The sequence below is a fragment of the Aspergillus mulundensis genome (genome assembly GCF_003369625.1).
Source record: "Aspergillus mulundensis strain DSM 5745 chromosome Unknown scaffold_18, whole genome shotgun sequence".
NCBI classification, from domain to species: Eukaryota; Fungi; Ascomycota; class Eurotiomycetes; order Eurotiales; family Aspergillaceae; genus Aspergillus; species Aspergillus mulundensis.
In genome coordinates, this window is record NW_020797906.1 from 55,727 (window position 1) to 83,301 (window position 27,575).

Genomic DNA, 27,575 nt, shown 5'->3' on the forward strand with positions numbered 1-27,575 from the left:
TCGAACGAGGCAATGAAGTCGTCGACAGGCACGAGGACGGGGAATTGGCGGCAACAGGAAAGGGAACCAAGCAAGGATCCCAAGCAACAATCGATTGGCGAATAATACTCCCAATCCTCCAATGATGCAGTTGTACTTCCGCCGAAGGTGTTTTGTCGGCGATGCAAGGACCGAAGCTAACCCGGCACGAGGTCTGTTGAATACAGCAATGATCGCAAGCCGTAATATAACAATTGCTTCTCGTCTTGCCTTTCCGATCCTGATCGACGAAGGTGCAGAGACAAAAGGGCCGAGGGAAGGAGGAAGGGGTCGTCTTGCTGGAGCTAATGTACGGCGGTCGCTGTGTAGAAAGCAAGGGCCACTGATCGACCAAGACACTGGACTCGAGGATTTAACGCAGAAGCGACAGAAAGGAACGACTCGGATGACAATGGGGTCGGTCACTACTTGGGGTAGGGAGGGACAAAAGAAGGGAAAAGAGAGGGAAGAAGGAGTGAGGTTGAGGAGAGGAAGGGAAAGAGGCGATAATATGGAGGAGGAGGGGAAAGGGACTTTGAACCATAAGAACGACTGAGACTAAGATCACTGCCGGCCCACTCTCTCTCTGGAGTCGACTCCGTCTGCTGGAGAGTCTCTGAGTCTCTGCGATCTTTCCTTTCCTGATGATTTTCCGAGATACCCTAAGAAATTACCACAATATTATTCCTTTCAGGCAGCTAACTGTTAGCGCCGCCCCGAACTGTCGATGATCTGCCATCACACAAGCCCCGACTTTGCTTGCCCTGATTAGCGCTCGGAAAATACGGAGTAATCATGTCATGTTACTTATTCTTCAGTCTTCTATTTTTCTCTCCGATCATCTCGAATTGGCATATCTCTCCAGAGCAGTCGTGGACATGGCAAATATAGACCTGCGGACGGACGAAGACCGTCCGGAGTGGATAGATTAACGGCACTTGCAGCAACAGGGGTTCGAGTCGTTAGTCTAGAGCATTAATGAATGGTATTATTATTATCACCCTACTAAATTAGTGCACTTAGCGTTATGGGGAACGGAAATCCCTCGGCTAACGCTTTTACGGAGTATGATATATTATTGTTTTTTTACGCCCCAATTTATTTCCTCGTTCTGAGCCAAGACACTATCGCCAGTGGTGGCAAAGCCACTGCACCCCCCGCTGCAACTTTTGTTGCAGCCTTGCTCGGATTCTCTTCAGCAATATGACCTGTCCGATTCAAAGAACATTCTGCTTTCTGACATACATGCACCCAGTCTTCCGACCCGCCAGTCCGTCGAAGCTCTGGTTCCACGGCCAAAATATGGGCGATCGACGGCGCATCCAAGGTTGACAAACGTCTGAGCCATGGGGGCGCGCCGCCTCCATGTCTCTCTTTCCTCGCTCTTCCTGAGTCTTCCTCCAGAGCTAGACTTGGACTTACCTCTTGCGTGCTAGTGTCCAGCAAAAGAGCTGCCAAACCAGTCGGAACTCATCCCCAAATCCAAGAGCCCGTCTCTCTGGTAACTGGTGGCACAAATTTTAGGTCGAATTGGCTCCCGGTCTGGACGTGGAGTCTGGACTGTGCAAGTGGAACTGGACGCTGGACGGGGAAGAACGTGATCATAAGTTCATACTGTCACTCGGAAAGAGCAGTTCAGTTATCAACATCGGAATGACCGGACATGGCTCAGGAAGGATCTTGTCCAAAGTCCTATCGACCACGAGGGGAAATGTCCGTACCTACACTTAGGTATATTATTTGAGATCAAATTCATTCCAGAAACTGGACCGGATTCGCTCTTGCTATGTGTCTGCCTGCATTGCCACTCAAGTCCATCGAGTTCATCGAGTCTAGCCAAGCATTTCAATTTCAACTTCGTACAACATCCCACGAGTCGGTTTACCTATCACACTGCAGATTATGCAGTCGTGTCAATGCATTTCAAGAGATCTGAAATGACCTCATTGTATCGGCCATGGTTGCATGCTCATTCACTGGGGATCGTAATCCAGGACACAAGGAACGGATCCGCCAGACCAATGCACACTGCATGCATAGGAGCTTAGAGCACATCCTGGTCCCCTGATCGCTGGCGGAGCTCTCAGATTATTTCATCCTTTGATCCGAAGCTCAATCCGAAGAATGGATATGATGGGACCTGCTCGGTGGGGACCGGACTGCCCCGTTTCGCAAATCGCGATTTGCCAACTTCCTAGGCGTATCCAGCTCGCTGGGACGCGCAGTCCGCGCCGCCTGAGCAGATTCGCGCCTTATTGAACGCCAAATGAGAGTAGGTTACATCGTCGTCCAGCTAAGTACTAGGACTGTGAGATTGTGTTTGTGAGTTGTGTCTCTGAGAGTGTATTACTGGGAGCTCCAAATTTTCGGGCATTTGGTGAGTTGTTGTTTTATTTAGTCACTTCATTTGCGCAGTAAGCTTTGATATACCGTAGTACAATGCCGAGTCTCCATGACGATTGATCTGCCATTGGATCATTTGTGAACAATGACTGCCTTGGTATGGCAGCTCCTAGCTTGAGTACCACGTTTCACAAAGCTCTCATTCTTTAGCCAGGTATGGGGCTCATCCCCGCATGTAAATTGTCCTGTCATTCAGTGAATGGTTCGAATAATCACCAATCTCACCATCACTGAGTCACTGACGGGTGACAACCAGGGTATTCAAGCGGTCTCCCGGGTTTACGGTTCCTGATCAGAAAGCCCGGGCTTATGCAGCTCTATCCCGATTCGGAAGCGAATGGGGGATGCCCCAGGTGCAGTGAGTTCCTAAAGCTTGATAGCATGGGGCAGAGGCGTGCAGTCCACGAAGCGCACAAAGATATTGATTCCGTGCGGACAGACTTCAGAGATGGGTGAGATCAAGCAGATGAGCATTGGGTTCAATTATAGTGGATGCGTAAACATCGTTTCGAGCAAGCGTTGAAAGCATGGACCAAAAGATTGCTTTGAGGCCCACACCGGCTCGAACCATTTCCTTTGGGGGAAGGTATGGAGGTAAGCCTCGGATCAGTCCCCACTGACCTTCCAAATCGCGTTGGAGCGGGATGCGACCGAACAAAGAGCGAGATTCGAATCTCGAATCTCGACCGGGGCCGACCCTCTTGACTCAGGAGGCCTGACAGAAGCCGATTGCCGGCACTTTTGTTTATCAGAGATCCTTTCTACTCCGTACTATCGCCGTCGCATCGTCTTTGGCGGTCACCAAAGGTCCTTTTTACTATCGCCGCATCGCCGCTAACGAGGCGTCAATCGTGCGAGTCCGGGGTCATATTATGTGGCGTTTAGAGTGCGCCGACTACTTAGTCTCAGCCCATGAGCCGTCGTGTCCAGTCAAACTTAAAATTTTGGGTGATGTCAAACGTGAACAAAGAGTGAGATATGTCTGTCGTCGATCGTATCCTGCGGGCGCCACTTATTAAAGCATAACCTGGAGAACAAGCGGGACGGGTCGAAGAGTCGACGACTGTCCATTATAATTGTCTTTGTTGCGGATGCAGCTAGGAGTTATAGGAAGAAGTCTGTCGTCGTCGAGAAGGTTCCAGGGCACGTAGCTATCTAGGTCAGTAACTATACGCCGACCAAGGCTGTTGATGATGTCGTTGAATCAATTCAGAACAAAGAAACCGCTCCTGAGCTGTAGAATGTCCGGTTATTTGACCAATGGTTGAGGGCATAGGCACGTGCCTGATGTTGGCTGCGGGCTAAGGTAGGGATCCAGTTAGCCTGGCAGGCCGCAGGAATAGCGCTGGACGGGGCCAACTTCCAAGTTAGGACCTGTGTCAAGGCTTCAAAGGCCAAGAAGAGTCAAGTGTCGGTGTTGGTGTCGGTGGCTGACAGTAGTAGTGACAGTAGTGAGTCTAGTGACAGGCTGACAGCCCGTGGTGTACTTTTGACAAGCAACTTTCATTCTAACGTCAAGATAGCGTTACCGAACTCCAAGTGACGACGCTAATGATCGCGGCTCGATGGTTGGGGCCTCAACCCGGAATATAAAGCGATATACCTACAGCATTCTTCCTTGGAGCTGTTTAGAGATCCGCTCCATGCCATCATCAAGCGACGTGATGGACACGACGAGCACGATGGTGGATTTGTCCATATCGTGATTTCCGAGCGCTCCCCGAGTCTATCCCCACCAGGCCATTCTTATACGGCTACCAAGGTTCATCGTCAGTTGCACTTGCTCATGGGGTGACGGTCGGAAATGAGGAGATATCACACCGGCTTCGACAAATCACAGAGGCAACGGCTCGGGAGCAGCGTCTCCGCCGGCTTTCGAAGGAGCGCAACACGGGTGGATGGCGGGACGGCTCGAATTGGTCTCAGCGTCAGTCACGACTCGCGAAGTTGCCATGCTGGAATCAGGAATGTGATAAAGGCAGGGACAGTCGAACGGCTTTCTGTCGCCTTGTGCCGTGTTTGCCCCAGGACGCGTTGACGATAATCTAAATTGATGAAATGGACGTGCGGCGCTGGTCGGTGGTTGCATTGGCGTGGCGTCCAACGGCCGCCAGGGGTCGACTCGGCAATGGGCATCCTCAAGGTAAGGCCGTTCAGGCACCCAGGCAAGCACAGGCAGGCATCCTGGCAATATCAGGCAGGAAGTGCACGTGCCACACCAGTCCGATTTGGAAGTGACCATTGACGATCACTACCACCAAGTTTCCGTCGCCATCACTCGAGTCCTCGACGTCAATTATCGTCATATCTACGAAGTATCCAGAATACGGAGCACATGGAGTCCAGACTCGATCATCCGGAAAACCCCCTGTTCGTCGTCCAGCTTACAAGTTACCACTTCCGCGATACGATCAGTCGATCACCCTTTTCCAGCGGCGGTGGGTGAGTGAAATATCCACCGACGGCGTGTTTCATTCTTCGCCACAACTCCCACAAGGCCCACAAGAGCTCGGAAGAAAGGGGGCTTCGCTGGGAAACCATTGGCCCAAGATCCAGCTTTGCGATGGCATCCAGATCAGAAATCAATCGATTGGATGAACGGTGGGTTCCAAGCACATGGTTCGTCGATATCCGGTAGTTGCCCCTGTGAGTCGGACCCCGGGGAATCGGGGTCCTCTTGATCGTCTGACGTCGAGTCTTCGAAGTTCGCCCTTTTGAATTTGATCTCTTCTGAACTTTTCTGCGCCGCTGCCGCTGGTGATGGCTAAGCCTCACCCGCTTGCGTCTATCTTTGCGACTAAGGTTCTAGCCTCCGATTCAGGCCGCGGCCGCATGATTTCATCCCCGGCGCGTGAAGTCTACAGATTCTTCCAAATGGCACGTCGCTGACTTAGGGCTGCGGATCTATGATATCAAAGCTGAGTGGGCACTTGCTTCTGAGCCGTCAACCGTGGAGTTAAGACAAACATCAAACTCTCGCCTTACTTCGTTTCTTCGTTGAGTTGACTCGGAATGGCAACCTGACAGATGAAGAAATCCCCACGGTGTGGATTATAGTGGACCTTCTGCGAGCTGCCTACCCACGAGCCAGTAGCGCACCCGTGTGTTATGCTCATGATCCGTGAAAATGCTATCTGGCGGGATTTGCGCCACTATGATCAGGACCACATCGCTGAAGAATAGTCGACTTGGGCGAGATGCGGGTGAGCCCGCTCTAGATAAACCGGTGTAGTCTCTCGGAACATTCGGATGATGGAAATACTACGGAGTACTACACCAAGTGGGAGCAAGTTAACGAGATCGACTCTGTTTTCTTCTCATTGGTCCAGAATATTCCAATCAGGAATTTATGCAGGCCAACCATTCCAAATACCCAGCTCGTTAGTCCTGCTATACATACTCCTCCGTGACTCCAGTCTGACGTCTCCTGACCGGCAGTCCGAGTTGAAACTAGACGGCAGGGTTGTGGATTTTCCTGGTTAGAGCCATCTGATTAAAGCATGCATGACCCAGTACACCATCTGGCCTGCACATAATCAAAGTGAGGCCTGTCTAATTATCTACGGTACGGACCATGACTGTGCAAGCCGGCTAGTACGACAGGTTGACCTGGACTCTGTATGCAGAGGGTGTATATCCGTCACTTTTTCACAACGGTCCGCCTACTCTGGCCAACATAGGATCACCATTGGAAATGGTTGCAGAATGAACCAGATAATTTTCGCTTGTCAGGTTCCCAACCCCTTCGTCGTTGAAGCCTGGACCTTGAGCTAGTTTGTCAAGCTTAAGCGCCCTACCACTCCTTCCCTGACGTCCCCTGCAAGCGGCGAGGATTCCCTTTCCTACAAGCGAATAACAAGCCGCGAATATACGATGGACAGGGGCTTCATGCCACACCCGTTGCACTGCAGTCTGCCTAGGGAAGGTAATCCTGCACTCTATAAGCAGGTAGCCATATCAACCGCGCCGTGGCCGGTCCGAGGCCGAGAGCCTACGAAGCACCCTGGCGGACAATTGAATTGTGTGATGCTGCTGCAGATGCAAGCGCATGGGGTATTCTTGACCCCTCACGAGCTAAACATGGCTTTCGAGCTCGAGGTTGACCGACTCGGACGACTTAAACTCCGCAATCTTATTCCTCACGGCCGTGATGCGCGACATCTATTTCCTCGAGGAGAAACTATCGGTAAACGCGAATCCACCCGGAGAAGGAAAAAGAAAGCAAGAACCTTGAGTCCACCGAGATCGGAGAGCTGTGCCACAATTATCCCGAGAAGTTGTCGTAGCATTTCTGCATAGGTCAGGCAAACAAGCCCCCAATTGACCAATTTCACTCTTTCCATGTCGCAACTCTGCATTCTGCCATGTTAAAAAAGTCCGCAGAAGCACCGAACCTGCAGGGCCTTTCGCAGACCGAAACTCGGGTCTCCCCTGCCAAAATCGGTATGTGCACCCGGAGAAAACCAGAAGCAGATCTTGCAGAAATGTTTGCTTTTTCCAGTATTCCATTTTTTCCTCGCGCTCCGCTACAGAACTCCGACCCGTGACTCGTGGATTCCCCTGTCGGTTTTCTCTACGCTTTCCTCTTCCACAGCCAATCACAACCGCAAGCTGCATGTTCTTGTTGACACTGACAGCCGGCCTAGCGATTGGCTTCACGTGCGATGTGATTGAGCGCGCAGCTAAATCCGTCACATCCTCACTTGGCATAGCCTCCGGCATTATTCCTTTTTTTAGTTCGCGGCGCCGCAGCGATCTGACGATATCAATATATTGTTGGATGAAAGGACGCTCTCAATGGACGGTGAAAAGCAACGCCAGTCTCCAAGAATCAGTCTTGTGATTATGGCCGTGAAGGATTCAATCTCATTATACTTATTACCGGTACAGACGTACTTCGTACGCATCTCCTGGCTAGGGTAAGGAGGCGCCTGTGCGATGTTTGCTGCACAGGGAAGTCATGGTAGCAAATATCACCGTGCAGTGTTGACTTTCTGGCCCGGCGCTCGACGACGACAACTGTCGACCATTCATTGGGTTAGGTACAGCGGCCGATTGCATTGCAGCTGCAAGGTAGCCCGGATCTGAAGCTCTCGTGAGTCGTGACGTTCTGCGCCCTCCCTAGTTCGTAGATGCATAGGTTCCCAATGTTTTTGACGATTTTTCAGTCGCTAGCTGTTTACCAGGTTAGGGGAGCATTCCTCTGTTTGACTATCGAGTTGGTGGACAAGATCAATCACAATTAGCTCAAGCATCCTGCTCGAAGTGGCCTCGCCCTACGCTTTTTTGCCACGTCTCGACGAGGCATAGATTATGATATAGGGCTACTGCATTCAACATACAGGTGCGCTTTATAATGTACTACAACTTAGTTACCATGAGTAGGCCCTTTCAGCACACAGTGTCGACGAAGAGGTAGTTCTTACTCTATATAAACGATGTTGCTATCTGGGTTGCAGTGTTATGTTATAGGCGGCATCAGTGGTCAAGTATGTAGTCTACCAAGCATTCCACAAAGACGCCTATTTCCTCTAGGAACAAGTCTAAAGGCTAGGCTACGCTCTTACTATATTTCCATATCTCTCGGTGCTCTAGAGTCAATCGGCCTCCACCGCGACGGTGGAACTGACTTCGTCCAGGTAGCCCAGGGCATTCCAACTTCTCCGTGACCCCGGCAGGTTCAACTGCTACACAACGACAACATCAAGAATCCTCAAACATCAACTTCCACCCCCTCAACCTTCAGAAACTCCTTCCTGGCACTCTCATCATGCGCCACATTCTCCGCCATCGTCAACCGAGACCCATACCCCTGACATTCATACCTCTGGAACTTGAGGGTGGACACCCGATTTTCAAAGAGCTCGTCCAGCTCCTCCAGACTACGCCCCTTAAGCTCCGGAACAACGAAGAACGCCCAGACTAGCGCGAGAACCGAGAACCCGCCGTAGATGAACCCGATTCGGCCTTCAAGGCCCGCGTACTCGGTATCCTGGATGAAAGGGCTGATGTAGGTGACTAGCACGTTGACGACGAAGCCGGAGAAGGACGCGATGGTTATTGTTTTCTCGCGGAGTTGCAGGGTGGGCACTTCGGCTGTTATGATCCAGACGCTATTGCTGTCAGTCAATACCCATGAATGGGCTGGGGAGTATCCCCTGGGATGGGACGTACCAAGATGACCACCCGATTGCCTGAAATATCTGCCAAAGGAACAGGCCCGCCAGCGCACCGCTCGCATTTGCCTGCTGGTCGCCGTACCCCGTCACCCCGGCAATAGCGAACATGGATGCGCCCATTACGACCGTCGAAGCGAGCACAAGCGGTCTGCGTCCCAACCGATCAACGAAATAGAAGGCAAACGCGCACGACATCATGTTCGTGAAGGTCATGAGCACGCTCGTCCGGTACTCGTTCGTAATCCCGATCCCCTGCAGGAAGACGACGAGGTAGTTTGACATGAACCCGCTCCCCTGCGTCTGCTGCATGCACTGCATCCCCGTCGCGATAGCGGTGCGTCGGAGATTCGGGCCCTTGAAGCAATCGAGCCATGACACGGAGCCGTGCAGAGCCTGCTGTTCCTGCTCGGAGAGGTAGAGCAGATCTGCCTCCTGCTCGATGAGGTCGTGTGGTGTCCCGCGGCGTAGGAGGTGCAGGACTTTGGCGGCGTCGTCGCGCCGGCCCTTGCCTACTAGCCAGCGCGGGGACTCGGGGAGGACGAATGCGCCGATGAGGAGGACTATTGGCACGATGAACTGCAGGAGTATGACGACGCGGTAGGCCCATTGGTCTGTCCGTTCGTGGAGCCCCCAGTTTGCGGTTTGGATGAGGGTTCCGCCGACCAGCAGGGAGAACTGGTATGTGTTTATGAGAGAGCCGCGAATTTTGAAGGGGGCGCATTCGCTTTGGTAGGCTGGGACGACACTTACGGCGTCCTTGTTAGCTCGGCTTCAGCAAGTCATACAGCCTGTGGTGGCAGACGTACTTGCAGACAATTCCCAATGAAACGGCGTTCACAATTCTGCCGACCATGAACTGCCAATAGCTACCGAAGCTACACGCCTGAATTAATATCCCGACAACACCAATAACGGCTGACACGAGGAACGTCTTTACCCGGCCGATTCTGTTCCCAATCACGCCGGAGACCAGGGCTCCGAGGGCGAGCCCGGCGGTTGGCGTTCCTGTTGCTGCTGACTGCCATGTAGACGGGATATACCATTCATCAGTAACTTCGTTGTAGACGCCGAAGTCTTTGGCAAACTGTGCCATGCCCAGGAAGCCGGACCAGTAGTTGTAGTCTGGAGACGCTCATCAGTCTAAGAGTGGGATAGAGGCTAGCTGGGTGTACCCATTCCAAAACCTATTCCTCCGAGCTAGATTGCTAGTTAGGAGTGTACTTGGTAGACAGCCTGAGGGAAGAAGGGCATACAGATGCATAGACGCAGACCAAGAGAAGCGGCTTGGTGATCTCCGTAGAGGCACCTGTTTTGGCGAGTGCTTCAAGCATCTTGTATTGAAGTGACGGGATATAGATACTCTACTGGTTCAATTTGCACACCAGATGCCCTCGCGTCTTAGACAGGAAGGAGCTGGAGCGTGAGACCGGGGGAGGATGGCTGGCTTGTCCCAGGTATTTATACGCTTATCTCTGGGTGCCCGGCCAGTGCAGTGGCATATCTACCTGCAGCCCAGTATAGTAAGGACCTCAAGAGGCATACAATTTCCTGCACGAGAGCCATATGTAGATAATCTTATCATTCGAGGTCGAACGGCAGGAACGAGTGGACATTTGGCGCTCTTGAATGGTCCAGAGCGTGAAATTAGCGCTCTTATCTCGAGCACCTTCAGAGCTATCTGCTCAACCGCCGGAAAACTCCCCAGATTTGCCTTACCCCAACTTTTGGTTGATGTATGCTGCGCAGTCAAGGTCAGCATTTCAGGTAGGGTAGATATGCATGCATCGGACGGTCCGAGCCCGAGGCGTGAGCGTCGGAAGTCCGCAGAGCTGATAGGCAGGAAGCTCGGCAGTGCCTTAGAGCGCCATCTAGATCATAGCGATAAGCATCTGCAGGCTCAGATCGACTCGGCCAGGGCATAAGGTCGACGAGGTCTACCCAATACCATCTCGCCTAATGTGCGGTGTACACGACAGGTCGATAAAACTAAGATGTCCAACCCATTAGCAGGATACCTCCAGGCTATAAAGTCTTCTCCGTGGAGAGAATAAACATACCTTCTTGTGTTGAAGGTTGGGCTCGCGCGAGTCTCGCGCGAGTATGGAGTACAAGCTTGGGGTTGATATACCAGTCCAAGTTTGATAAGACTAGTGTCCCCAAGGTGTCAGCGCTTAGATTATCTGCAGCTTCTCGCTCCTCAAGGGGTATGCCAGGACTCATTCTCGCGCGAGTAAGGACATGTCCGGACTTGATGGACAGATGCCTCGAAGTTCAATCGTAGGGTCAGGACGAATATACAGGATAGACCAATCGCGTAACTGCTTCAGATGGCAGAAAAGCTCTGCTTGGGCGCCGTCTTATTGATGACTGGAGCAGTAATGCGTCTAACAGTGAGTTGTGACTGAGTTGAGTTGAGTTGAGTTCCATCAAGTTGGAAGACCTGGGCCATTCGTGCCTGAGGCATTAATTTTCCATGTTGGGACTAGCGCAGCATCCCACACACAGACACCTGCGCTGAGGCAGCATCGCTTTCTCTTGGAATCTCGCTTCAGGACTGTATAATCATCTATAAAACAGTCGATACCGGAGCCCATGTCGCTATGGCAGAGCCAGCCATTGCCACGCACTGGACACGTTGAGACTCTTGCGGGGGTAGGAACTGATGCTCTACTTACACGGGCAACGAGAGTCTGGAATCTAGACAACTCCCTTGCAGCATCACGACTGCCATCATTAGCGGGCTCGGACATTTCCCTGGGTGCTGAATGGCAAGACTACCTTGCAAAGACATGATGGCACCAGGCTGAGCCTCCTATGTGATTAGTCAATAAGCCAACATGAATCAGCCCCGCGCTCAGCCTTGCCATCCAGCACATTTTCTCTTTCCTGCACCAGGCTGCATAATGCAGTGCGAGAGTTGGCGCGAACTTTTCCATGCCATCTACCCCTTCAGACAGTTGACGGCCCAGATTATGCTCATCGCCCAGACCATACGGGACGAGGTGTCCGCACGTCAGCGCGATGGCTCCCTCGAAACGTCTTTCGCACGAGGCATACACGGTCGGCTAGATCTGCGCGCTATCGCTGGAGCTGGCGGCTGCAAAGGCCATGCTGGACGAACGACACGACCCGTTGCCCCAATCCAGACGCGATAGCAACAACTAGGCTCTGGGGGAAATATTCGGTCATAACGTCGTGATCGCATGTCTTCCGTCGGGTCAATACGGTACCAACTCTGCGGCGACGGTGTCTGCCCAGATGCTGTCCAGTTTCCCGTCCATTGAGTTCACGCTGATGGTAGGGATCGGTGCGGGGGTCCCAAAAACTATCGACATAAGGCTGGGGGGCGTCGTTGTGAGCAAACCTACGGGAAACATCGGCGGAGTTGTCCAGTATGACCACGGCAAAACCATGGCAAATGGTCGGTTCATGCACACAGGCTCCCTCAACAGGCCGCCGCAAAGACTTCTTATTGCAGTTTCGGACCTGCAACCAGAGCATATGATGGGTACGAATCGCTTACCAGAGTTTCACCTTGAGGCGCAAACCAAATACCCTGCCATGACCGATTTTGTGCTCCCGCCTGCTGGCAACTTTCTGTTTCGAGCTGATTACAACCACCAAGAGGACAATCTGCCGTGTTACTTTTGCGACCAGAGAAATCTTGTTATAAGGCGGCCCCGGCCGTCACAGATTCCGCAGATCCATTACGGCCTGATTGCGTCGGGAAATCAGGTCATGAAGGATGCCTCTTCTAGGGATCGTGTTGCAAAAGAGCACGGCATTATTTGTTTCGAGATGGAAGCAGCCGGGCTGATGAATAGCTCGCCCTGTCTGGTCATTCGAGGAATATGCGATTATGCCGATTCCCACAAAAGCAAGGAATGGCAAGGCTATGCAGGATTGACAGCCGCTGCTCATGCGAAAGAGCTACTGGCTGTACTGCACATTGAAGATATGGCCGGTGACTATGTTAGAAACCTGGAAAAGGATTCTGGTTTGTACCCGCAGTGACAGGTTCCAATGATAATCTAACAGAGCCTACAGATGACAATTCTCTTGTTGAAGTCTCGAGATATGAATCCCTCTCCCTGCGATCGGAATGGCATATCGTCCAACGTGGTGCGTAATTATTGCTTGACCCTACAAACTGTCTGGGCTGCGCTTATCAATAAACAACTTCAATCAGATGGAGTTACTCTCTACAACATTTTCGAGCGGCTTTCAAGCTACGATCCACATCGAACCTGCCGCAACATTTGGAGCCGTAAATGCCCCGATACCGCCACTTGGATCTTCAGCAATGCCTTTTTCAAGGGCTGGCTTGCGCAAGGCGGATATCCTTGTCTATGGATCACAGGAAAAAGTATGTACCATCCCACGTCGTTTCTATAGAACCCTGCCGCTAATATGCACAAGTTGGATGTGGAAAGACATTCCTAACGTACGTTTATTTCTTCAAGGCGCATTTCAGCCTGCTGGTTCTCAGGAAAACAGGAGCTCAGTCATTCAGTTCCTCGAGAACTCTCCACAGAGTTCCAACACATTGATCGCTCACTTTTTCTACAACTATGGAGATCCGACGAGACTGAAGGCAATGGACTTGCTTGAGAGCTATACCAAACAAATCCTTGGATACCTCGCTCGGATCCGTAAACCATGCCCAAGCAGAATTTCCACCAACCTGAAGGAGCTATATGGCCCCGGAAAATGGCCACTATCGCCAAGAGAGATGATAGATGAGGTGTTCTTGCCTGTTTGCCGATTTGTTCCAGACGCCATCTTTATCGTGGATGGCCTTGATGAGTGCGACCGACATCATGTTGTTCAAGTACTTGATGTATTTCGGACGTTGGTGCTCGAGAATAAGACGAGAATCTTGATATCTGGGCGAGAGGGGCTGGATGTGACCCAAGCAATCACAGGATCGAGGACTCTTACCATTGCAAACCATGGCAATGGCAGCGATATTCTAAGATTCATCGACTGGAAGATTGATGAGAAGATGCGCGACCGCTCATTGACCGACAATCCAGCTATGCTTCGGAATATTAGGCAAAGCCGACTCCAGATCACTGAAAATCGCTATTAGTACGAGACAGCAGGAAATTGCTTATATGCTCATTAAGAAAGGCTGCCCTGTCGGCTGGGGTGGTCTAGATTGTGCGTGGGATAATGAGTATATTGGGGTTGCCAATCTGCTGTTCAGCTTTGGTGCAGCGCCAGAGGCAGTGCACATCGACCCCCGGGACTGGGGTTTGCAAAGAAAGCCATGGAACACGAGCTACGAGGACAATACGATCTTACCCGGGCTGTGGAGGATCTCATCCGATGATTTCGCACTGAGGCACTCGGCAACTGTGGCGATGATGCTGCTTTCTCGGATCTTGCATTTCAAAACATATAACGCAGATACAGCCTTGAACATTCAAGGAGGCCGGGCTATGATACTCTGTCATAGGTGGTAACGGGGTATAGTGATATCGTTGGCTATCAAGCATCGCCCCTCGACTTACTCGCTCGGCGCCCCATCCTTCTCCGCCCCCTACTCCGTGACATACATGTCCATCGGCATGGCAACTGCACTTGCAGCCGCAGTCTCAATACCCGCCTCTCAGAGAGGCCATCGACCTCTTCCAACGTCAACCCGCCCGTCTCCGCATAAAACACCCAGACTATCGGGATGAAAGTGAACCCCAGAACGGCATAAATGAGATAGTATAACCGCATGGTGCTCTGCATTCCAACGGGCGTCTCCAACTCCACCGCATAGTTGCAGATCCAGTTCGTGGCCGTCACAACCCCTACGCCCGATTCCGCCACTGCTGTGTTTACTTCCGCCGGGTACTCATGGAGCTGGGGGGGGGGGTTGAAGGCGGCCTGGATTTGCGGTTCTCGATGAGGACGCCAGAGGCGCCTTGATCGTAGCCAAAGAGCGGGAAGCCACTGCCCGTGGCAAGGGTCACGCCCGTGGTGAGGTGGTTTCGCGGTGTGGCGGTTCCCCTAAGGAGTACCTAGCATGGTGGGCAGTGGGCTTATCCGTCCACGGGTGGATATTATTGACGACCTCGGAGACCGAACTGGGGGGGGGAGCTGGTCTTTATATATCATGCCATACCAACCTATACCTGGGGCGGGTAGCTGGCCTTCCCCACGGGGTCAATACACCCACTTTAAACAGTTAGCCCCAGGTAGAAATGAAATCGGATCTCGCGCCCCGGGGTCCAGCCCGGGATTCGAGACCCGTGGCGCTTCCGGAATCAGTCTGTAGCATCAGTATATAATGGTGGAAGAGGTCGGCTGCGGAACTGCCGGCAATCCTTCTGTCGACAACCTTGGAAGCACCATGTCCGAAACGATCAATTCACTCGTGAGCCTATTCGGGCGCACTGTCATCTTGACGGGTACGGAACTACCTACACACATGCACGAGCAAAGACAGACCAGCTGTCAGCATTCCAGAAGGGTGCCGTGGGATCGGCTTGTCTCTTTCGGGCCTGCGTCGAAGCTGGAGCTGCCGTTGCAGTGACCGGCATTGTCCCGCGGCCTGACCAGGCGTTCCTGACTTGCAGGCATAGACTCCCGGTCGTCTACATAACTATCCGTTTGGAAATGATCGGCTCAAGTGAACGAATAACCTTCAGTTGACGACATCCGCAGTTGCGACGTGACAAGAAAGAGCAACTGGCGCAGTTCTCTCGAAGCGCCGGACGAATATGACCACTAGGCCAGCTATTTAACTTGAATATGATCTTGGCAGTTGGAGGGATTGGAAGAGGGCCGATGGTTTAGGGTATACAGTGTGGGTATCAGGGTAGGCATGGAGGTAGAATGCTCTGGCTGTCACTATATAAAATGGAGTATGGCCGGCAATACTGAGATGGATCGGGCGTGTTTTAGGTATGGTAGGTACACTGGGGGGAACATTGAAGCAGGGCCTGGTAACCAACTACCGTAGACACGGCGGTGTCTAGTCCAATGCTGCCTTTGGCATGGATGTTCCTAACTATCCTCGTCGGCGTCTGGTGCTCGTGTGGAACAACGAACTTGAGATTAAATGCTAATGCAGCTATGGAGAATTGGCTTGGCCTATAGATTAAGCCAAAAGCAGTTTTTTCAACAATGCTTTCTTAGCTCAGTCGTAGTAGCGCTCCACTCGTATACTTATATCTGCGATGGAGAGGTCAGCGGTTCAATCCCGCTAGGAAGCATTTTTTGTCATTTTTTCCCCACCAGCCACAAGTGCCTAATATGCGAAAACCGTACGCCCTGTGGAAGTCATTGCGTTGAACCGTCACCTATACGAACCCCCAGGGCTTGTCAGCCTCGCAATGAGCTTCTACTCCTGAGGATCGTTGATTCTAGATTTGACATAGATTTGCGTCCCTACGCCTGGCTAAGCATAACGCAGTGCTTCGGTCAACAAGGTGAAGGTGACTCGTCGATCCTCGCCTTCTACCTTTCTCGCCCTCCACGGCCGAATGGGACGATTTAACATGGAAGTCGTCCGTAACGGGATTCGTGCTTGCCACAATTCAGCAAAGAGAGTCCGCGCATCGGTTAATGGCACAAACACTGAGATCTCAGCATTCCCCGCAATCGCAGAGAGTTGGGTTGTGACTTCATCTCGTCCCCCTCGTCCTCGTCTTCCTCGGCGGTGCTTTGTGGAGGTGCAGCTGCGGGCGTACTGGTACTATGGATGGTAGAGGCCCGCATCAGCCAGCTAAGCAGTGCAGACGCAACGTTCTGAGACCAACCCAGACCAGCTGGGTCTGCTGTCGAGGAAAGATTCGTTGCGGGATCGTATGAATGCAGCTGGGACGCGCCCTCTGGTCCACGACTGCGCCGAGTCCAGCCTGACAACCCGACCAGCGGCAGCCCGGACAGCTCCTGGATTCACAGCACCAGCCAACGGCGTCTGCAGGCCCAGAATGCCTTCGCCTCTGTCGCTGCTTCTCCCGTTCGAGACCATGAGCATCTCCACCGCCGTCGCGACACTAAGGTGTAGACACATACACAAACCCATATGCAGTCCAATCGTTTCAAAGATACTCTTGATAGTCCAATAATCTGCTTCCTCCATCCATAAGGACCTCCAGCCCTTGGTCCCGAATATACCGCACGCGCCGGTTGATGTGTTGCGCCGGGACATGATCGTCGTCCGCAGGGGCACTCTAACCAGTGGATTAGAAATCAGTACGCTGCCCTTTTGCAACTGTATTCGAAGCTTACTTGCGTTCATCGTCAGCTTACCGATGGCGGCAGCTTTTTCCATTTCGCGGCAGTTCCGGCAGATCGGGGTAACACCGTCGCATTTGACGCTGCCCTCGCGGCAGGGTTGCAGGCGGTTGTGACGTTCTTGCGGGCGGGCTTGGAGGAGGCCGAGGATCGCTGGGGCACTTTGTGTGAGTTCTCAGAGCAATGAGGTTGACAGATTCAATTGATGGGAGAGAATGGGAGGGTGTTTGGTATTCGTGATCTGGGCCACGTGGGGGAGTCGGAGATAGCCCGGCCTCCAATAGTATTTTGCGGGGCGATGCTACCTCCCTGGAACATATTTTGCAGTGTCATGAGAATAGGATCTTCCAGTTCATGGAGCTTGTGGCTTGGAGGGAACCAAGACGCGGGGATGACGAGCTGCCGCACCAGGGTCCAGGCGAGTGACAATAACTTCTTTCGCCAAAGGCTTCCAATCCTCTTAACATTTGTGCGGCATTGTCTCCGGTGATTCAGGTCCTTCCGTGAGTACTTACCACAGTAGCATCTGCGGGGTACTGCTTATCACCGGGAAGCCTCCCGGTACTGATACTTGTCTTATAAAGGACCAAACCCATGCAGTGCCATCTCCACCGCATCTACACTTTTACACCCAGCATGCCTATCAAACGCACCCTCAACGTCGTGGGCGCCCACTGCGCCGGCGAAGTCTGCGACGTGATTGTCGGCGGCGTTCTCCCGCCCCCCAACTGCAGTAGCATGTACGAAACCCTCGTCCACTTTCGCGACAACGCAGACGAAATCCGGCAACTTCTCTTAAATGAACCCCGCGGCCGACCGGCAATGTGCACGAATCTAATCCTCCCACCCTGCAACCCCGCCGCAGACGCCGGGTTCCTGATCATGGAGAGCGAGGAATACCCGCCCATGTCCGGGGGCAACACAATCGCGGTTGCGACAGTTCTTCTTGAGACAGGGATGGTGGAAATGAAGACGCCAATCACAGAACTGGCGCTCGACACGCCGGCTGGATTGGTGACGGTCACGGCGGAGTGCGAGGAGGGGAAATGCAAGAGCGTCTCGTTCGACAATGTCCCCGCGTTTGTGTTCAAGCTGGATCTGGAAGTCGATGTTCCGGGCTTGGGGGTGATCAAGGTCGACGTCGCCTGGGGCGGGATGATCTACGTGCTTGTCGATGTGGCGGCCGTAGGACTGAGCATCGAGAACAAGCACGGGCCGAAACTCATCGAGGTCGGCGAGCGGATCAAACAGGCTGTCCAACGCGTATATACGCCCGTGCACCCGGAGAACCCAGATATCCGAGGCGTCAGCATCCTAGAGTTCACCGAGCCGATGCAGCTGCAGAACGGTCACAAGTACGCCGTCAACACCGTCGTCGTCTCCCCCGGCCGCTTCGACCGCTGTCCCTGCGGCACGGGCAGCTGTGCGCGGATGGCTGTTTTACATGCGAGGGGTCAGCTGGGTGTTGGCGAGGTCTTTCAGCACCGCAGTATCATTGGGAGTACATTTGACTGCCATATTCGGGGCACGGCCAAGGTGGGCGAGTACGATGCTGTTCTGCCCACGGTCAAGGGGAGTGCGTGGATCACGGCGTATAAGCAGGTGGTGCTGGACTCGACGGATCCGTTTCCGCTTGGTTTCAGGGTTGGTGATCAGTGGCATGTTGGGGATGGGAATTGATGCGACTTCCTGCTAGCGGACTTCCAACACATAGATTAACCAACGTTCCGTTTTCAGGAATGATTCATATTAGACTATACAAGTGTATGTATGGCTCCTCCTTTTCCAGCCTCATCACGCAAATGCCACTGGTAATCTCTCTCAAAGTCTATGACTTTTGGTCTTTCTGCCTCCTCTCCAACTCCTGCAAAAGCTCACTCTTCCCCACCTCCTCCGCCCACCTCGTCCTCGGCCTCTCAAACACAGACGTAATCCGTCCATACGCAATCCCCCCCAATTGCGCCACAGGCCTCAACTCCTCCAGCTCAATATGACTGAGCTCCTCATTCGCAGCCCCCTCCTTGACCCAGAATCTCGTCGCCTGGATAAGCACCACACCCGCACCACTCATCCCCGGCACATGCGGCGCAAACTCCTTGACATCCACGACCTTTCCCTCAACAGAGAACACCGACTCCCGTACCTGCGCCGGAGCAACAGTCGAACTAGCCGCCTTCGTAAGACCCGAAATCTCCCATTCCGACACGCCGTACGGCGCATCGATAGACGTCGCATTCACGGCTTCGATCATTCCCTCCGAGACCGTGTTAATCACACACTCCCCCGTTTGCTTTAGATTGCGGAACGTGTCCTTCTCGCGGCCCGGGCGGCCAGAGAAGCCCAGCACGAAGGTCGGCGGGTCGTGCTCGATGAGCTGGAAGTAGCTGAACGGCGCGAGATTCTCGACCGTCCTCCCATTCTCATCTGGTGCGGAGACGGTGCTCACGAACCCGATTGGGCGCGGCGCAATGGCTGAGATGAGCAGGCGGTAGTTGGAGACTGTTTCCCTGGTTGCAGCGTAGGGGTCGATCTCGTGGTGGGTGTTTCGGGCGCTTTTGTTGTCATCTGGGACGCCCTGCCCGTATTGCCAGTTTGGGTACGGCGACTTTGTGACTTTGATGGGCGTGTCGGAGTGGTGGTTGAAGTCTGGTCGGGTGGATTCGGTTTCGGTGAAGTTGCCAACGTCTTGGACGATTTTGTAGGCGCCTGTTGTGATTGAGGAGTCCATTCTTGCTCCTGTTGATGGCTTTGCTGGGTAGAGGAGCCTGAACTGTTGGTTCGAGATCAAATTTTATTTCCAGCAAAGAGAAACTTACCGCGTCCTGGTGGACAGTTTCGGTCTTGTGCTGGGAATAGCACTGAAGCTTCTCCTTATAGCGGGAAACATGGCGGACGATTGGAGGTTATGTCTAACCCAGAGTAGAGTTGAGAAGGGCTAGAGGACGAGTCTTGACTCTAGAGCACGCTTTTCTTTGTCTTCTCTTACAAATCCATCGCCATCTCCATCTCCATCTCATCTCCACCGGCGCTCGGTGGGCGGGGCCGACACTCAGAGCCCTAACTCCAATGTCGGGAGGCCGCTCCGACGCGGGGCGGCTCCGCCCCCAGGTTGATTCATATTTCATGAATGTTGGTGCTCCTGAGCTGAATTACTGGATCAAATTAAGCTTACAATCATGTTCACCCGCACCGCTCGTGCTACTGCCCGCTCCTCCCTCGTCGCTGGGCACCTTCGCACCCCAATCGCACCTCCAATTCGTACCGCGCGAGAGGCAACGCTGTCCAGTTTGGAAGCACTAGTAAAGAGGGGCATTTCGTCCTCATCTTCTCCTATCACAGTAGTCCATACGGAAAAAACATATACTCATGAGACATTGCTTCCTCCCTTCCTATGTAACGTGTTCCATAAGCACCCATGGCTAATTTGCCCAGCATTCGCGCACTACGTACTATATCTATCCAGAATTCCATGCGCATTGATAGAGTAGTAAGGCCACTAACCAGTCTAGTCCCAAGCCATCAAAACCGCCCCCAGCACAAGCACGATCTACCTCTCGGGCCAGATCCCCGCCGACGCAAACGGAACCCTGATTCAGGGCTCCATGGCGGACAAGACGGCGGCTATCATCAACAGCACGAAGATTATTCTCGAAAAAGCGGGCTCGGGTCTTGATCAGGTTGTTAAAGTTGTGGTATGTGACTAGGCCCTTTCCCTTTATCTACCTTGCCTCTTCGTCCCGTGCTGGAGTAAGAATGGCGTTTTCTTCTGTGGCTGATTCATGTTCGCAGGTCTATCTTAAAGACGCGCGCGCCATGCCCGAGTTCGCGAAAGTATACGACCCTGCGTTCCCGCATCGACCGGCGAGATCTATGGTTGAGGTGTCGGCGTTGCCGGCGGGGGTGGATGTTCAGGTGGATTTTGTGGCTGTTGGGGAGTCTTGACTACGGTAGACCTATCTCCACAAAGCGAGCTAGTTATCTTAGAAGGATAGAAAAATAAGGCTGCGGCTGCGCATATTGTAGCCTCATTGCTGGTCCCTGAGTCGGTCGTGCGCTGGCAGTCGGCGTCGCCGGGCTTGGTGTACAGACCTACTATCCCTTCCCTAGGTACCATACTTTATCCAATGCACATGCGGGCCCATTTTAGACCAGTGCAGAAGATCTGATTTGATCCAGCCTTTTACCGGCTCTGTCGATCCGAGACGTTTTCTGAGTGCCCCTGAGCGGCACCCTGGCAAAGTCCGAACGGTAGGGTACGCTCCCATTACCGAGCCCTAAGGCAGTCGAATCCGTAGTATGCCTGCTAAAAATAGTCGGCTTTGACTGTCCGCCAGGTGCAACAGAGCATTGTTAAAAGCCGTCCAGCGTCCTATTCCATGGTTTAATTCAGTCTATCTTTATTGTTTTCTGATCAAGCCGTCACCAAGTCACTCGTTCACTCATCAATCCAATCATCGTTTTCCCTCTATAACCTACCATATCAACCTAATCAAAACCCATCCATACAACCTTACCCTTCCAAGGTTACTACACACGCCAACCACTCACACAATGTCCACCACAACAACCTCAACCGCCCCCTCCTCAACATGCACGGGCCCAGCAATGTACGAGCTCCCTATCAAAGACGCCGCATGCGGAGTCCCCAACAAGACGTCCTACAAATCCCCCTTCGAGCGCTGCGCATACCCGGCAGCCGTGCAAGCCTACCACTCCGACTGCGCCCTGTACGCGCCCGCCCTAGACCAGTCCGTCCAGGACCTCATCGATTGTCTCTACGGTGCGGATGTTGCCTGGGAGGATGTTTGGTGCACGGGCGGCACGAATAGTACGGCGACGGGGACGTATGAGACTGCGACGGTGTCGCCTACGGCGAAGGAGACGGCGAAGGAGACTTCGACGAAGGATGCGGATGGGGCGGAGGAGACGGGTTCGGGTTCGGGTTCGGGTGATGATGACGATGATACGAATGGGGCTGTGGCGTCTAAAGGGCCTGGGCTTGTTGTGTGGGGTTTGTGTGGGTTGCTTCTTACGGGTGTTTTTGGGGGGTTGGTGTAGATACCGTAGTCTTGAGTCGTTGGGGTAGAAGAGTAGGGTTATGGATGTACATGTACTTTAGTCTGAGAGGGACAGATGGTTCTGTTTTAGTTATTCGCTCGCTATACTATTTTCGATTACCTTGGTATGAGTATCAATTGTATCCTCCTATGGTATAGTTTGATGCATGAACATCGTCCACATGTATAATCTTCAACTTGTGGAGTAGGCAGTTCAGTATGGTAAGCTCCTAGAATTGTAGGCATTAATCTCTGTTAGCATGTCCCCTGACTCTCGCTTGTTCGTGAAAGCAAGAATCAAGTCAACCGGGTTGGCTTAGGAGGTGTCCAGATGTCTACCGCGTTTCGTTCCCTTTATGACCTCATGAAGCAGCGAATTCTCGCCGGCAGAGTTGAGACTTCATAATTGTCATACTTGAGGCAAAATATGAATGATAATTTTTTTAACCAACTATATTCTAGGCTACCTTACAACCCAAACTCCAATTCCTTCGCAAACGCCTCCTTCTCATAATATGCTGGCGCTGGCTCCTCAAACTCAGCAGAAGCCTCGGACCCGCTCTTCGTTTCAACCCTCGGGCCAGCGAGGGAGACAACTTGGATAGGGAACTGAAACTCGACGATCCTCACCTGATCAAAAGTAAAATCCGTCAGTCGATAAACCCAACAGGCCAAGAAAAGAAAAGGCATTGATAAACTCACATTATTCCCGCCAAACCCAATGCCTAGCCGTACCTCCAGCTTATAGCTCCGGCTGATATTGCACGTCTCAAACGTCGGCGTCAGAGAAGATGAGATGCAGTACTGGGCCCAGAGGCTCCGGTCGAGCATGAGTGCCGACGCCCCGTTCCAACCGGCGCCCCCATTTCCAGCTGCAGCGACAAATGGATGCCGCAGGTTGGCCATCGTCTGCACGACCCAGAATCGGGTCTGAGAGTCTACCGCGCCGCGCGCCCGGGTCTCGGTTGTCTCAATAAGCATGGTCTGGAAGTCGTGCAGGGTTATTGGTATTGGTACTGGGACGTGGGCTTGCCGGGGGTCTGTACCCGTGCTCGACTCCAGGTTCATGTTGAGGACATCCACGGATAGAGGTATGGGCTGGCCTGTGACTAGAAAGGGCCCGTTGAGGAGTTTTGCTTGGACTTCGCATGTTATTGGTGGGGAGAGGAATGTCGAGTTAGCACCAGCACTGCAGGTGATCCTCTGCGTCTGTGTGTGGATGACTTGTGCATGCAAGGGCGGGACTAGGATTGATGTGAGTTGGAAATGTATATCGCGCGTCTATAAGCGTTAGATCCATGCTTATCTGGAACTCAGATGTGAGGTACGTACAGCTTTCTTCGTTGTCCGAATGATACCGTCCTGTCGGACGGATGCTTCCACAACATATCTGATCTCCTCTGGCGATGAGCTATTCCCTGTCGATGGAGGTAGCTTGCGTAGAAGATGGTGCGTCTTTCTACTTGCGCCGGTGCTGCTTCGCTGCTCGTTTCCCTGGAATGGGGTCTTGGAGCATTGTGTTGCTTGCGGGAACTGGCTTGTTAGCAGCGCTTTGGAGCCCGAGGGTGGGAGCTCACCTTGATTGAAAAGGGAAAGACATGCCTTCCCGCTGGGACAGTTGCAGACCGGGAAGAAAAAGCACTTGCGCAGTTACTGGGTGGGAAGAGCTGCTCCCTTATGTTGACGATCTGCGCATACTCAGTCCCAATTTCTAGAATGAGAGAATGAAAACGAGTACGTACCTGATGTGTTTCAAGTAGCTTCCCAGAGAGTAGTCCTGTCGTCGCCACTCCTGCCAGCTTTACTGACACCGCAGAAATGTCCGCCTGTGTTTCTGTGGTGAGAATGACGTGCCCGGAGACCTCGTCAGCGGCTGTGTAGACGGGCGGCTCCCTGCAGAGGTGGACTCTGATCTCCATGCGAGATGATCCAAAGAAGCACTCCACTTGAGATAGCATGAATGAGACTGTTTTTGCTTTTCCTTCTCAATATCCTAGATCCTGGCGCAGGGAGGCGGAAATAGAATGGATTTGCAGGGGACATTTGTAGGCTTGTCGGGCCACATCTCGTACAGTTTTTTCGCCTCACATCTTCGCGCTTCAGCTCGCCTCAACTCTTAGGCCGAGCATGGTTCGGCGTAGCAGACTTTTCTTCAGGCTCAACAGTTCAGGGTCTACACTGTGAGGGTCCTTCTTGTCTGAATCGCTTGAGCAAGCCCCGTGATTGGCTCGGCTTAACAGCGGGGTCTCACAGACCCACTAATTACCCCATATGGATCCCTCTACTACAGATACTGTGAGAGAGCGTCTGACCTCCTCCTCCATCACTTCCCATCCTCATCTGAGACATTCACCGACTAGATGCGTCTGGAAGGTGTCTCACTCTGCTGACTACCTCAATTGGACCACGTGGACGGCCGCTCGTCCTCTGTCCTCCTTGAACAATCCCGATCTTCATCTCACCACTCTCTCTCCCGCCATCACGCAACACAATGAACCGAGACCGCCGTAACTGGTACGAGGAGGAGTATCCTCTTCGCTCTGACGAGCTGCTAGACAGCGAGGACATGACGCCGCTCAGTCATCAACAAACAGAGCACTCTGTAAGTCCCTTTATTCACTCCTCATCAAAAGAGAGCGAGAGTCTGATTTATTTTTAGCCACTGTTTCACAGCAGCAATGAACCTGTTTGCTATCCTCCACAACCACTCTCGCCGCTCCCTGTTCCTGACCCTGACGACCTTTCCACCTCTTCCACCCCGCCTAGCCACAGGCTTTCGCACACGCATACGTACTCCAGGCCCCAGAGCCAACACCAGTACTTCCCAGAGATGTCCTATCCCAATCCCATCTCAGAATCCGGTAGCGGCAGCATCACCTCCTGGCAGAAACGGCAGACAGGGGGGCTGCGCCGGTATCCCACTCGCAGAGTCAAGCTTGTCAAGGGAACGGTCCTCAGCGTCGACCATCCGGTTCCAAGCGCCATCTTGAACTCGGTTGAGCCGCAGTATCGCGATACGGCGAATAGCTCGGAGGAATTTACCCACCTGCGTTGTATGTGCTCCCCTGTTGAACACAAGAGTCGGACTTGACTGACTGATGATGGTGTTGCTTAGATACCGCTGCTACCTGCGACCCCGACGACTTCACGCTCCGCAATGGCTACAATCTCCGTGCCTCCATGTACAATCGGTACACCGAACTCCTTATCGCGATTACTTACTACAATGAAGACAAGGTTCTGACGGCACGAACACTCCACGGCGTCATGCAGAATATCCGCGATATCGTCAGCTTGAAAAAGACGCAGTTCTGGAATAAAGGTGGCCCGGCGTGGCAGAAGATCGTGGTCTGTTTGGTGTTCGACGGGATCAGTCCTTGCGATAAAGAGACCCTTGACCTGCTAGCGACGGTGGGCATCTACCAAGACGGAATCATGAAGCACGATATTGACGGCAAAGAGACCGCGGCACATATTGTGAGTTGGTGCCAGCCCCAATCGATGTGTTTCCACTAACCTGTCCAGTTCGAATACACGACACAACTATCAATCACGCCCTCCCTGCAGCTTGTCCGCCCCCAGAGCGGCGACCCGACGAATCTACCTCCAGTCCAGATGATTTTCTGCTTGAAACAGAAAAACAGCAAGAAAATCAATTCACACCGTTGGCTCTTCAACGCCTTTGGACGCATTCTAAACCCAGAAGTCTGCGTTCTAATCGACGCGGGGACAAAACCAGGGCACAAATCGCTTCTAGCCCTATGGGAAGCCTTTTACAACAACAAGAATCTCGGCGGAGCCTGCGGCGAGATCCATGCCCTCCTAGGCCCCCGGTGGGAAAAGCTTGTTAATCCTCTCGTCGCTGCCCAAAACTTTGAATACAAAATATCCAATATCCTTGACAAGCCGCTCGAAAGTATGTTTGGATATGTGAGTGTGTTACCCGGCGCGTTTTCTGCGTACCGCTATAGGGCTATTATGGGAAGACCGCTTGAACAGTATTTTCATGGAGATCATACATTGTCAAAAAGGTTGGGGAAGAAAGGTATTGAAGGGATGAATATCTTCAAGAAGAATATGTTCTTGGCCGAGGATCGCATCTTGTGTTTTGAGCTCGTGGCCAAGGCAGGGCAGAAGTGGACGCTTAGTTACGTGAAGGCGTCGAAAGGAGAGACGGATGTCCCGGAGGGTACGTACCATCAGTTCAGGTTCAGGGCAAATACTAATGTGAATAGCTCCCGCTGAGTTCCTGAGTCAACGACGCAGATGGCTGAACGGGTCGTTTGCGGCGAGTCTATACTCGGTCATGCACTTTGCACGCATCTACAAGAGCGGGCATAATCTGATTCGACTGTTCTTTCTACACGTGCAGCTGATTTATAACGTTTGTCAGCTTATCATGACGTGGTTCTCACTTGGTACGTTATTTCCTGCTTTGGAGTCTTACGCTGACGAGCTCCCAGCATCGTATTGGCTTACCACATCGGTCATTATGGACATTGTCGGGACCCCGAGTGCGACGAATAAAAACAAAGGATGGCCGTTTGGAAACGACGTCACGCCGATTTTCAACAATGTCCTCAAAGTCCTTTATATTGTCTTTCTCATGCACCAATTCTTCCTTGCTCTCGGAAATAGACCAAAGGGGTACGCACCACCGCCATACCTAATGGACAAGGCTAACAGATCAGATCGCAACTCGCCTATATTGTCTCCTTCCTCTATTTCTCACTCGTTCAGATCTATATCCTAGTCCTATCCTTTTATCTCGTCGCCCAGGCCTTCTCCGGTGGCAACATTGACCTGGAGTTCGACAAGGGCGTAGGCGGCTTCTTCGCATCCTTTTTTACCTCCACCACCGGTCTCGTCCTCGTCGCCCTCGCCTCAACCTACGGCACGTACCTAATCGGCAGCATTCTCTACTGCGACCCCTGGCACCTCGTCACGTCCTCATGGGCGTACTTCGTCGGCATGCCCAGCACAATCAACATCCTCAACGTGTACGCCTTCTGCAACTGGCACGATGTCTCGTGGGGTACAAAGGGGTCCGATAACGCTGCATCATCGTTGCCATCTGCACAGACAAAGAAGGCCACGGGCGGCGGAGACGGCGACGCAAAGGGGACATTCGTCGAAGAACTCGATAAGCCGCAGGCCGACATCGACACGGAGTTCGAGTTGACTGTCCGTCGTGCACTCGCTGAGTATAAGGAGCCTGCACCGGATAAGACGGTATCCCTGGATGACAGTTACAAGACCTTCCGGACGAACCTGGTGCTTACGTGGACGTTGAGTAATTCGTTGCTGGTGCTGCTGATCAATAATGCGGGGGTTAGCACGCTGTGCTTGACGGTAAGCCTGTTCTTAACGCTTGGATTGTGTGCTTAGTGCAGTGAGCTGACTTCTGCTGTTCAGACTACATCTACCGTCCGTACGGCGTGGTATTTCAAGTGTCTGCTGTGGGCGACGTCCGGGCTGTCGATCTTCAGATTCTGCGGGGCGCTGTACTTCCTGGCGAAGACGGGGGTGTTGTGTTGTTTCGTGCGGAGATAATGACTGGCTCTTTTATGCCTTCTATTTAGACTGATCTCTTCATGATTTGTTTTCTTTTCGTGGTTTCTATGCTTCTGCTGCATGTCATGTCTTCGACCCGCTCGGCATAAGATACATAATCTAATAT

At 52.7% G+C, this 27,575-nt stretch overlaps 9 protein-coding genes across 9 annotated transcripts; 5 read left to right on the plus strand and 4 right to left on the minus strand.

Annotated features, from left to right (window-relative positions):
* Positions 1–8,134: 8,134 nt before the first annotated feature.
* Positions 8,135–9,931, minus strand: DSM5745_10996 (sugar porter family MFS transporter; the record flags this gene model as incomplete). Its single annotated transcript, XM_026753012.1, has 5 exons — positions 8,135–8,534; positions 8,596–9,345; positions 9,407–9,722; positions 9,773–9,797; positions 9,854–9,931. 5 exons carry the CDS (start codon positions 9,929–9,931, stop codon positions 8,135–8,137), a joined length of 1,569 nt encoding a protein of 522 aa, XP_026598335.1.
* A 1,927-nt stretch (positions 9,932–11,858) lies between these two features.
* DSM5745_10997 (uncharacterized protein) lies at positions 11,859–13,692 on the plus strand (the record flags this gene model as incomplete). The annotated part of the gene is made up of 5 exons (XM_026753013.1): positions 11,859–12,597; positions 12,648–12,722; positions 12,790–12,966; positions 13,020–13,044; positions 13,098–13,692. The coding sequence occupies 5 exons, from the start codon at positions 11,859–11,861 to the stop codon at positions 13,690–13,692; spliced, it is 1,611 nt and encodes a 536-aa protein (XP_026598336.1).
* A 2,468-nt stretch (positions 13,693–16,160) lies between these two features.
* On the minus strand, positions 16,161–16,752 carry DSM5745_10998 (uncharacterized protein; the record flags this gene model as incomplete). The annotated part of the gene is made up of 2 exons (XM_026753014.1): positions 16,161–16,293; positions 16,358–16,752. The coding sequence occupies 2 exons, from the start codon at positions 16,750–16,752 to the stop codon at positions 16,161–16,163; spliced, it is 528 nt and encodes a 175-aa protein (XP_026598337.1).
* A 722-nt stretch (positions 16,753–17,474) lies between these two features.
* Positions 17,475–18,518, plus strand: DSM5745_10999 (proline racemase family protein; the record flags this gene model as incomplete). The annotated part of the gene is made up of 1 exon (XM_026753015.1): positions 17,475–18,518. The coding sequence occupies one exon, from the start codon at positions 17,475–17,477 to the stop codon at positions 18,516–18,518; it is 1,044 nt and encodes a 347-aa protein (XP_026598338.1).
* A 148-nt stretch (positions 18,519–18,666) lies between these two features.
* DSM5745_11000 (flavin reductase family protein) lies at positions 18,667–19,566 on the minus strand (the record flags this gene model as incomplete). Its single annotated transcript, XM_026753016.1, has 1 exon — positions 18,667–19,566. The coding sequence occupies one exon, from the start codon at positions 19,564–19,566 to the stop codon at positions 18,667–18,669; it is 900 nt and encodes a 299-aa protein (XP_026598339.1).
* A 448-nt stretch (positions 19,567–20,014) lies between these two features.
* Positions 20,015–20,780, plus strand: DSM5745_11001 (RidA family protein; the record flags this gene model as incomplete). Its single annotated transcript, XM_026753017.1, has 3 exons — positions 20,015–20,137; positions 20,348–20,530; positions 20,628–20,780. The coding sequence occupies 3 exons, from the start codon at positions 20,015–20,017 to the stop codon at positions 20,778–20,780; spliced, it is 459 nt and encodes a 152-aa protein (XP_026598340.1).
* Positions 20,781–21,389: 609 nt separating this feature from the next.
* On the plus strand, positions 21,390–21,896 carry DSM5745_11002 (uncharacterized protein; the record flags this gene model as incomplete). The annotated part of the gene is made up of 1 exon (XM_026753018.1): positions 21,390–21,896. The coding sequence occupies one exon, from the start codon at positions 21,390–21,392 to the stop codon at positions 21,894–21,896; it is 507 nt and encodes a 168-aa protein (XP_026598341.1).
* A 467-nt stretch (positions 21,897–22,363) lies between these two features.
* On the minus strand, positions 22,364–23,814 carry DSM5745_11003 (uncharacterized protein; the record flags this gene model as incomplete). Its single annotated transcript, XM_026753019.1, has 5 exons — positions 22,364–22,525; positions 22,598–23,176; positions 23,228–23,428; positions 23,473–23,583; positions 23,638–23,814. The coding sequence occupies 5 exons, from the start codon at positions 23,812–23,814 to the stop codon at positions 22,364–22,366; spliced, it is 1,230 nt and encodes a 409-aa protein (XP_026598342.1).
* A 572-nt stretch (positions 23,815–24,386) lies between these two features.
* On the plus strand, positions 24,387–27,448 carry DSM5745_11004 (Chitin synthase 2; the record flags this gene model as incomplete). Its single annotated transcript, XM_026753020.1, has 8 exons — positions 24,387–24,497; positions 24,555–24,948; positions 25,011–25,372; positions 25,421–26,084; positions 26,131–26,313; positions 26,359–26,542; positions 26,587–27,247; positions 27,311–27,448. The coding sequence occupies 8 exons, from the start codon at positions 24,387–24,389 to the stop codon at positions 27,446–27,448; spliced, it is 2,697 nt and encodes an 898-aa protein (XP_026598343.1).
* Positions 27,449–27,575: the final 127 nt, after the last annotated feature.